This window comes from Microchirus variegatus (genome assembly GCF_963457635.1).
Source record: "Microchirus variegatus genome assembly, chromosome: 3".
In the NCBI taxonomy this organism is placed as follows: Eukaryota; Metazoa; Chordata; class Actinopteri; order Pleuronectiformes; family Soleidae; genus Microchirus; species Microchirus variegatus.
Genome location: NC_139804.1, coordinates 16,299,698 through 16,311,317, shown reverse-complemented (window position 1 = coordinate 16,311,317; position 11,620 = coordinate 16,299,698). Strand labels below are relative to the sequence as shown.

Below are 11,620 nucleotides of genomic sequence, written 5' to 3'. Positions count from 1 at the left end.
CTAGACCATGGGGTGGTCACGCCAATGAGGCAGGTCGGCAACTTCCTCTGTGGATGTTTCGACTGGCCAACCCCAGGCCTTAAAGAATCCGATCAGGTTCATCTCCACAGTCTTGGAGAAAGTCTCAGCGTACAGGTTCATCTTTTCTGTGTTGCCTTTGGGAAAGTTGCTCATCTTGTGGTACGCGGCAAACACCTTCTTAAAGGCATCCCAGCCAAACTTTTCCTGTAGCTGCACACAAACAGAAAAGAGGTAGAACGGCATGTAACAAAAGCACCTGCAGCCACACATCATCATGTTTTACATTCATAATATACAGAAATGCACACATTTTCATGTTTTTGTTGTTTAAAGTACTCTAGCTTGTAGTGCATATATTTGGTTAATGGTTGTTGATTCAACATTATTATTAACGTGTGTTTTGTCTGTTTTCTTGGTTGCTCTATTCCAGTCATCTGGGTAAAGGCTGGAGCCCAGGAGGATTGAAGTTATTAGGGCCTCAGCAGCAATTCGCGCGAAGGTGGTTATTTTATTTCTCTAAAAAGGAGAACTGGACTTTGTTTTCAGCTCACTACTTTGGATTTGTTTGCCTCTATATTTTGGACACTTCAATTCAATTCAGTTTCAGTTTGTATAGCGCCAAATCACAACATAGATTATCTCAAGGCACTGTACATAGTAAGGCAGAAACCTTTACAATATTATAGAGAGAAGAGAAACCCAACAATTCACACAATGAGCAAACACTAAGCATCAGTGGAGAGAGAAAAACTCCCTTTTAACAGAAGAAGAAATCTCTGACAGAACCAGACTCAAAGATGTGCAGCCATCTGCCTCGACCGGTCGGAGTGAAAGGAAAAATACAATTGTATCAAGTTATACGTTTATACAGGACAGTTAGAGTCAGTGATGACATGTTTATAGAACTACAATGTCATTAATACAAGCAGCAGCAGAGTTGATTAAAAAAAGAAATATACAGATATCAACTTTAACAATAGCATAATGATAATGACAATAATACTACTGCTAGTGATAATAATAATAGCCCCGAAACTGGATCTGGATCCTGCAGCCTGTAAGATGAGGACAGAGAGAGCGAGAGAGAGAGGACAGGAAGGAAAGACACAAACTAGGGCGAATATGACATATAATGAAGTCATATTCATAGTGTGAGAGAGTGAGTTCACCACAGGAATTCCCCCAGCAGTCTAGATCTATAGCAGCATAACTAAGACATGGGGCCAATTCCAATTCCTATCTTAACCCTCAGTCTTAACCCTCAAGCTCAACCCTTATCTTAACTGGCCCTCAAAACCAAGTGTTGAGGGTTATTTTGTCACTTAGAAATGGGACACCCCTTAAATGCAGATACGTCTTCAGACTGTGGGGGGCAGAATAACGCGAAAGCTGCGTCCAGTCTGTCAACTCCACAGAAGAAGAAGCAGAACACATTTACGTCACGATTATTTATTACGATCCGTTTGTCAGTCAAGTTATTAGGTTGTCAGTTAGTTATAAGATGATACTCATACAAATACCACAACCACGGACATATTCAGCTGACAGTTACCACACACCACGGCTTATTGAAAAGTAAACCAGAGCAAACGATCGCGTGTGCGCACCGGCCGGCTATTGACAAAAGATCGTAAAATAAAAATAAATGTTACGCAACAATGACGTCAGTAATCCATAATATGGACCTAAACATAGGTTTTCATAATTTGTATATCTCTATTGACAAAGAAAATACTTAATTTGTATCGCACTCGCTTCGCTGCCTTATGTGAAAACACGCAATGCATTCTGGGTAGCCCTTGCTCCCAAGGGTGGTCTCGGAAAATCTCAATATTGAGGGCGATACAGGCCTTAAACTCGTCCCTCAACTTAATTTTTCTGAGAATCGGGACAGCACTTGCACTAGAGGGAGCGCGCATTTTTGAGATTGAGGGTTAAGATTGAGGGTTAAGCAAGGAATTGGAATTCACCCATGGTCCAGGTTTCCCTGTGGTATTCTCTAATCTCTGTTTACAAAAACGTGGTTGTGATCGGGGTTGATCAGGGTTTCAGACTTTTAGCCTCGTTATTATTATTGGCCTTCAAGGGTTTAAAGTTAGTTTATGAGTAGTATCAAATACATGTCTTTACCTGTATATATGTTTCCAGGGCCACAAACACGCTCCACTTGCTGAGGTCCCTGCCCCCATTCACATACTCTTGAATTCGCTTCTTTCGCGCTTCCAGTCTCATAGCTTCGTGAGCCTGTATTGAAGAAGATAATTGAAAACATGCATTTATAGCTCAGACCAACAAAGGATATTTGTGATGTCTAGAGACACTGAAATTAGTCATAATGTACCATAAAACTCAATATCAAACACTTTTACTACACCTTTTCCCTCTTGATCCCAAACACCTCTTCATGCACATACACTGACCACAGGTTGCACGTGCACTCTGTGGTGTGTGATGGAAACTCCCAGCAGCTCCTTTGCTGGTTGTGACCCAGTTCATGGATGGGCCCCCACAGACCATGTTTCATGGCAAAGTCAATGTTGACCAGGTTAGCTGCTGTAGGCTTGTGCGTCATGATAGGATAACCTGCATGCATCCACCCTGAGCAGAGGAAAAAACATATTATTTTATTTAATTGATGGTGCATAAAAATGCATGTACACTCTTAGAAATAAAAGTGCTAAGTAGAACCATACAAGGTTCTTGGGCTTGTCCTCACATGAGAACCCTTTTTGACTCCAGGTAGAACCCTTTTAAAACCCTTTATTCAGGAAAGGGGTTTTAAAGGGTTCTCTGGATCAAAATTACTGGAAACCATTAGTGTTACCAAGAACCCTTGAAAAACAGTTTCTTTGGGGTTTTTCAGAAGCAAATGGTTCCAGGTAGAACCTCAGCCCTTGTAGAAGGACCCTTTTGTAACCCTTATTTCTGTGTAGTGTGTGTGCACAGCAAATCAAAACACATTTATCAGTTAGGTCAGGTCGCACACGCACACTGAGGGCACTCACAGGCTCACATGTGCGTGTAGGGTTAGGTACCGCAAGCTGGTACTTTTTGTACTTGGTACCGATTCGTTCTACCGAGTATTGGTTCACTTTTAAAGAATTGGTGCCAAATTTCGGTACTTGAAATGTCTGGGATTTCACGTGAGAATGTGAAATGCAAGGTGGGCTGGAAAAAAACCTCAAACCTGATGAAGCACCTGGTCAAACATGGGATTTATTTAAAAGCTGAAGAATGTACCGTTTTTGACTCATGGAAATTGACGACTGCTGCATCAGCTACCAATGCTAGCAGTGCTACTACATACTACTAGCACTGCAAGCGTTGGTGGATGATGCTACCAACATTTGTGTGTCTTTTTTTTGTTGCCCCGCAGCGTCGCGGAGAGAACCGTGACATGTTGCGTTCTAGTGAAACGGGGTCAGCCTCTGACTTGCAACTCCTCAAAAAGTGTTTGCTTGTCTTTAGCCTGCCGCCTGTGGCTAGAGTTAGCCATGTGGCTAACTTTCGGTCGGTCAGCTCACAGTCCACAGCTGAGTGTGTAAAAACTTGTTTGTGACAAGAGCTAAAGGGCAGAAGATTTGGTTGTGGAAGAGACAGGTCTTGTTGTTGTTGTCCTATATTTATTTCTAACTAACATTTAAAACTGAAACTGAGAAACTTTGTTTTACAACTGAAAAACATTTAAAAGTCCCAAAACAAGGTACAGTTTGGCACTGGTACCGAATTCCGGATACAGATACCGGATATCGGTTAAATTATGAATGGTACCCAACCCTATGTGCGAGTTAATTTTTATTTAATTTGCCAGTTCCTGTAATATAAACTAGGGCTAATTCCTCAAGGAACTCAAGTGATTAGAATACAAAACAATCATTGAGGCAAAGATGTCAAGTTGCACCTGTGTAGTGGAAAAGCACCGTAAGTGTCTGATTCATTCAAAGTGATTCACTTTCGCCCTGCACGCTGCCACTGGCCGAGTGACAACTCCTAGAACAAGCTAACATATGGCAGAGTTGTCATATAAAGTGTTACCCACTCACCATTGGAAATCTGCACATCTGTCACAAAGCGTTCTTTGCGCTTGAATTTGTGTGGTTTGGCTGCAAGGTCAGCAATGGCATTCATGATCTTATTCCAGTGCTTCGCCAACTCATCAGGGCGCTCAAGGTCTCGAACCACTTCTGATGGTACTGTGAGGATGATGTTGTCAAACTCCAGCTCTGCCCAGGGCGAGGGAGCAGTGCGTAGCAAGTCCCATTCAGCCGGTGTGGTCACGCCTGAAGTTAACAGAAGGGGGGGGGGGGTGTAATCAAAATTGAACCATTACATAATCATAACATCACATTTTCTGTGATAGGAAGAGAACATGCCACTAAAACAATTTGGTTTATGTCATTTCTAATTCATCATCAATGGGCCTGTAAACTCCACAAGAAGAAGCCTCTTTGATTAAAGGTGCAATATTTTCAACACATCTCAAGCAAATCCAGTTGCCCGAATCTACACCTTCACAGAGTCCAACTCACCAGATTTATAATACGGTGCAGGTACAGCCATCTGCACTATGATCTCTGCACCATTCACTTGTGTATTATCTGGGGTCACCAGGTAGATGAGCCCCCCCCAAAGGTTCCACACCTGCATCATGGCACTTTTGAGGGGAAATCGCTCATGAACACATGGGGCCCTCTTCAAATTGTCATGCTTCAGTGTGTCTGTTTGACAGCCAATCTGGATCTAAATACGACAGGAGATATGTGTTACTGCAGATATGTCTGTAGAGAAGCAATTTTATTAGATTTGGTGGTACTTTACTAGGTGGATTAAATCTGAATTCCTTTCAGCTTTTTGCATACTTATATTAAAAGTATCACATCTGAGCTCATTTACTGTATTGCCTTGTTTGAGTTTGTGGATTGTACCTACCGTCCATCCATTGTCGACCATCTCTTCTGGTATGGAAAGGTAGGTCTTCATACCAGGAGAGAGGTAGAGACCTGTACTGATCCACTCCGACAATCCTAAAACACAAACAAACACACAGAAAGGCTATATTATATAGTTCACTATATTCAATAAAGATATGGATCTTCTGGTGTGACAAGTGCTAAAGTAAAAGCTGTAACCTCTAAATAAAAATGAATGTCCTTACATTCAAGCCACTGACATCATGTTCACACAATGGTGATTAAGCCCATCAGCTCCACAAGACTCAGTATAGGGGTATTTTGTTCAGGTGTCACAGAGTGACATTCCTGCGCTGCTCACAAAATAATAGACGTATGTCACACTTGACAGAAGTTAGGCTGAAGCACAGCAGCAACATAGCACTTGCAAAGCAAGACAGCTGCAAGTGGAAGTGAATTCTACTGCTAACTACAGTACAGTTGGATAGTGGAGGGGTGGAGGTGATGTTTAGTAATTATTAATCATAATTCTTCAGGGGGGCAACAGAGCTTACACACTGGCTTAAAACAAGACCATATATGCAGTTCATTTTCTCTTAATTTGTCACTCTTGCGATTAATACATTTTAGTTTTGATCCACTCGTAGGCCATATGTGCAAAGTAAAATATGCCTTCCTTAAAATTGAAAAAAAAATGCTTGACACTCCTTAATACATTCCCCCGAGATTCACTATCATTTGTAAAGCTTGAAACTGTAATGTTTATTATTATTACTATTATTATTATTATTAGTTATTGTATACATGTGTTTGGTGGACTGAAGAAACTCTAAATCTGTATTGTTCTCTGTCTGCACCTTGTGATCTTATTTGTGTCAAAATAAAGATATACAGATCATCATCTCAATATGAATTTCATGGTACATCACCTGTTACATGAAATAAAACAGAGGCATCTGCCCAAGTGTGCACATAACATGTAAAAGCTGAAGTTATATTTGTGTATCAGAAAAAGGTCTGACCTTCTGTGTGAACAGTAACCTTGATCTTGTGGTTATAAACAACTGCCATCAGTGGGTTGTCCTTTATGAGGTAAGGGAGGAGGGCATCGGGATTTGGGCAAACCTTAAATAACTGTGATCCCACATTGAGAAGCACGTGGTCTTTGGGACTTTTCACAGGACAGTTCTCATTTACCTAGAAAGAAAAAGAAGACAATAACTATATTAAAAATTGTTGGTTGCTGGTTGTAGTTGTACTATTCATCAAACACTGCTTTGGTGCATCTAACAAAAATTGCTTATCACAAAAGTAGCTGAAAATACATTTTATTTGACAACCTACCTGTGGCATGCCTGACCTCATTACCACCTCAGTGAGTGTGGAGAGAACCTGTGCATATTGGGAGCATTCATGAGCATTCATGCTCAAGTAGGTAGCACAGTCCTTGCCCAGCTTTTGAAGATGTTTCTCCTGTTGCTGTGTAAGTTGATCCCCCTGTGCTACATGGCCAGCGAAGCAGTGTAGAAGGTGGCGAAAGTGGTAGTTGTCTTTGATGAACTGGCTTGGTTTAGGAGCCTTGTATAAACCCCCTCCAATCGTTTCACCCAACAGAGTCAATCCCATTTTGTTCAGGATCTTGTTCCCTGAAGGACATGGGAGCAAACATGACATGCATATTGCCGTTTAAATGGGTTTCAAGTCAACTTGGCCACAAACTGTTTTTGATTTATAAAGCACTTTTGTAGTCCTGATGACCACTCACAGTGCTTTACACTACAAATTTGTCATGAACATCTAACTAATTATTATGTGTCCATATGTGATATTCTGTCAGTTACTGCCACAAACTATTTGACAAGGGGCACATTGGCATGTAGGAGCTGGGTATCAAACTCTCATCTACTGACAAATAGCTCTACTACTGAGTCACAGTTGCCCCACTTCCCAAAATTAGCAACTGCTAGGCATCAGTGAAGAGAAAAAGCTCCCTTTCGACAGGAAGACATCTGTGGCACAACCAGACTCAGAGATGTGCAGTTGAAGTACTTTGCAGTTTGAATAAATATGTTCAAACAGTCAGTGTCAGGGCATGTGCCTGTAAAAGTTTTTAGCTGTGTTCGATGTGAATCATTATCTATAAATAGCAGTCTCTAGAATACACCCCACAAGCATCATGTTGTATTATCATGAACTTAGCAGGCTCTGCATTATCATACCTGGGAACTCTTTCAATGGGCTTTTCCCACCGTGTGACTGCGCCCAGTACCAGGCGTGTCCACCAATCAGCAGGCCTCCTCCCTCTGCCACAAAGTCCACGATGTCATCTGCATGTTTGTCACAGTATGCTGTACACACATACACACTCAGGTCCTTCTTGAATTGTGTCATCTCACACTTTAACCCTGAATTGGTGAAACCATTGAAGGCAGGACGATGGGCTATGCCAATCGTCCCTTGTCGGCCTTCATCCAACCAGTGAATGACGTTATTCCAAAACGGACCTATTTTCTGTAATGAAAGGGATTATGTCAAAACATGAGTCAAACTTCCGAATATAAAAGTGAAAATTATTAGTGTGGACTCAATTTGACAAATAAAGGCATTGATTATTATGTCAATAAATAATGTAAACTCTACCTCTCCTCCAATAAATCCTTCATGTGATATCACAATGACTCTTCCCTGTCCGTAGTAGGCTCCTGCCAGGAATGTCTGTCCTTGTTCTGTGATTCCGATGGGAAAGGCTAGTGGACCATGGACCAGAATGTCAGAAAATAAAGATCCACCCCGAAAGTCAAACTCTGAAACGCCGTTGAGTAAGAACTCTAAGTCGTCCTCAAAATCTTTACCAATCCTGTATTTGGATTAAAGAAGACAGAGAGGTGGATATGATATACCAAGAATGAGAGATGAAGTTAAATAATATAACCAAGTCTGTCAGTCTTTCATCAGTTTTACAATGATAATTACAAAAATAGCTTCAGTGCGATATCAATATATTATTATTTTTCTTTATATGGCATTGGGCGAGGGTTAAAGTCCAGAATGAAGCGGAATGAAACAGAAAAGTTCTATGATAGGAATCTAATAAGCATGTTTTATTGGCTCAGATAAAAATGAGTTACTTTGCAAACAGTAACCTTTCTAAATGTGCAAAGACAGAGAAGTGCAGTACTTACACTACGGCCATCCAGGACGATGGGATTTGAGGATAGACAGGCAGGACCTCTTTCTCACCCTGATGAACAGAGAAGTAGATCCCCGCCACCCCTGAAACTTTGTTCCCTTTAAACTCAAGCAGTGTGTTCTCTTTTGGGTGACTTGCAGTCCAGCTCCATGCCTGTCCTGCTATCAGCACACCACCTCCAGCTTTCATAAATGCCACCAGGTCCTTGTGGTCTGCACCCACAGTGTAGGCATCTGTCACATAAACACCAACCTCTGGGTTTCCACTAAAAGCCTCCACCTCTTTGACTTGGAAGTGGGATTTGTTGAGGTTCTGAACAAGTGCCATTGAATTTTTCTGGATCCCCACAGACAGGTTGTTGGATTGATCTCCTCTCAGCCAGGTCAGAGCATTCTCTATAAGAGCTGGAAAGGCTTTCAGGTAGCCCTCATGACCCAGAACTACAATCCTTCCCTTGCCGTGCAGAGACGCAGCCATCAGCACCTGGCCTCGGCTGTTCATTGCCAAAGGAAAGGCATGATCTCCAATCAGAATCAGGTCACTAGGAACACCGAACTCACGGAAATCTAACTCTCTCAAACCCTTCATCAGCTGCATGTAGGCTTCTTCATGTTGATTGCGGATGAACTGGTGTGACATGGTGACGATGACTGGTGCTCTGAAAATGTACAAAGAGGATGGAGGGTATAGAGTGAAGGAGAGAGAGTGAAGAGTGAAGGCAGGAGCATTTTTTTATTCTAAGTTTTTAAACATAAAAAGTGAAAGAAAACTAAACCCTGACTCTCAAGTAAAAAACAATATAATGTCAGACAAAAAGGATCATCAGCTACTCTGTACAAGGTTTCTCTTGGTTTAAAAATGTGCAAATTGTCCTACAACTAAAGAATTCATGTAAAGTGTAAAGTGGTTTTTTTTACCTGCAAGAGAAACAGTCTTTTTCTTATATAATTAGACTGTAGCACAGCACTTCCCAGACAGGTGCTCCAGTATCTGACAGCGCAGATGAGATAAATGACTGCAAAACAAGGAAGGTGATTCTGCACAAAAGGAGGAGTGACCAGAGCATGCAACACAAACACTGTGATGGCCCGGATCAAACATCAGTGGCAACGCCTGTCTGTCTACATTTACATTGTAAATACCTCACTGAGGAACACCCTCACTAAAAACAAGGACATAAGCCTGTTTGTCGTAATGTGGGTGTTGTGTGAAATTAAACTCACACGACATATTTATTTCTAAAACACACACCATAATATAACTACTCTGTCCAAGTGTCCAACATGAAAATTGTTTAGAATGTTTATATAAGAGGAGGTATATAAAAAAAATGGCTGTCCATAACCTTGTTTACAGTGTTTTCCACAAGTCTGTATTTTATTAAGGATTAATAAAAAATAAAAATAATAATTAAAAGAAAATTGAATCTGCAACATGATATTTCTTTTATAAATCAGTTCCATAAATGCTGTTTTAAGGTTTTATTATCATTATTATTATTATTAGTATTAGTATTAGTATTAGTATTAGTATTATTCATGGCTCTACGAGTAAATCTAGTTCCACAACCGGACAGACTTCCTGTTGCCTAGCAACCAAAACAATAAGCATATCCTGCACCCTACACTGGTTATGTTCACTACTTTGACTCATGTCGATAAATGTACATTTATTGACATGTTTCCATTATTGTTCAACCAGAAAAAAAAGTGTATGTTGAGAGTTGTGCTGGTGGTCTGAATAAATATGGCAAGATTCATTCCATCATTTTCTGCTCTTTGTAGATGGTATCCAGAACCGGTTTAATGATTTTTGTTCAAGATGAATTATAAGTCATCATGTTTATAGTTGCTCACCCACTCACTGATCCACGTGAGTCACGCATGAACAATAGGCGAGACTCTGAAACTTTAAAATAGATGCAGGCATGTCATGAGACATGTGTGCAGTGTTAACACTCTCATCTGTTAACCTCCCCAGAATAAAAAAATATGATAGAACGCAGCAGGGATGCACACACGCACATCTGGTGTGAGCCAGGTGTGACAGTGTATGTTGATAGTATCACCTAAAGTGAACATGATTCTACAGGAAGTCCAGTGCTGTTATACACAATATAGAAGACTCGTGGAATGCCTCTAACAATATAAAAAACAATAACAATTTGGTATTATTATACTTGTTGGGGTCCCTGGTCGAAAATGTATAGTATGATGCTGCTGAAGTGAAGCAGAGTAAAATTACAGAGGTTTTAGTAAAGAGATGTCTAGGTGTTCTCTAGTTTGGCACAGTTTGGCACCATCTGTGCCGTTTGAGATTATTTAGGTACCAAAATTAAACCCATTTAAATGTATTTACATGTCACTATTGATCTAATAATAGCAAGAATAACAATAATAACAGGCATAAAAAAAAAAACTTGAAAAATCCCCAATCAACATCATGTGTACGAGCACAAAAGGTTTATGCAAGCAACCCATGTACACAACATGTATGTTGATACACATGGCTTTACATATGGCACAGAACCTTTCAATAAAATAAAATCCTACTATCTATATATTTCTATATTATGCATACAATGCTAAACTAATGTATTAGACGACCATTCAAAGCCACAGCTGCCCAAAATTAACATCATTGGTAAGTATGAAAATCATTATTATTTATGTTTCTGTAATGGTTAATACACCAGTATGTTGAAGCTCTTGAACCAAAATATTATTAGATTTTTTTTTATCGAGGAATTATCAAATTTACTGAAAAATATTGAAGCACACTGTTTTTTCTTGATTACAGTTATTTACTTTAGCATTACTAAACAGAATATTTTGTTTTAGTGTTTGAATGTTATGCGCGATTTATTTCAGACTTCTCAGAGAAGCCCACTGAGCTGACTCAAATTCGGGTATGAAAAGGTCAATTCAGTTTTTTTATTTGCCAAATAAATAACAGTAACATTTTTAGATTCAAACAAGTTTTTCAACGGTTTCTAAAATATTTATTTATTATATAATATAATATATTGTAGTAGTTGGGAGAGTCTACAAGGAAATTATGAAGTTTTCAGAAAACAACATTTTATTAATATTTCTAGAGATGGAAGATGTTGGACTTTTTGCTAATAAGCAGTATACTGAGCAGGAGTTATTGTGCTGATAAATAGATTTTATTCATTGAGCAAAATAAACATAAATAATAGTTGAAGAGGACAGCTTATTTCGAGGAGGTAGCAGCTTATTCAGCAATATAAATATTGGCTGATACTGATATTGTGCTGATTTCTAAATATTTCATATTCATATTTTTTCATCATCTTTTTTTAATATCTCCTCCTATTTATATGGATGTGTCGATATGATGATCTCACATCTTAAATACGCGTTGTTTTGTAGCCTACTTTCGTTGTATATAAATAAATAAATACACAAACTCACGGCACCTACGTTCATTTGAATTATTAAAATGGACAGATCGAACTTCCACATGTCACTAAAAT

The 11,620-nt window shown here is 39.6% G+C and overlaps 1 protein-coding gene across 1 annotated transcript; it reads right to left on the bottom strand.

Annotated features, from left to right (window-relative positions):
• On the bottom strand, nucleotides 1-8,760 carry LOC310924847 (TRPM8 channel-associated factor homolog; the record flags this gene model as incomplete). Its single annotated transcript, XM_083886693.1, has 11 exons — nucleotides 1-231; nucleotides 2,152-2,265; nucleotides 2,396-2,619; nucleotides 4,065-4,301; nucleotides 4,551-4,761; nucleotides 4,951-5,045; nucleotides 5,954-6,128; nucleotides 6,276-6,577; nucleotides 7,151-7,442; nucleotides 7,572-7,788; nucleotides 8,114-8,760. The coding sequence occupies 11 exons, from the start codon at nucleotides 8,758-8,760 to the stop codon at nucleotides 1-3; spliced, it is 2,745 nt and encodes a 914-aa protein (XP_083742819.1).
• Nucleotides 8,761-11,620: the final 2,860 nt, after the last annotated feature.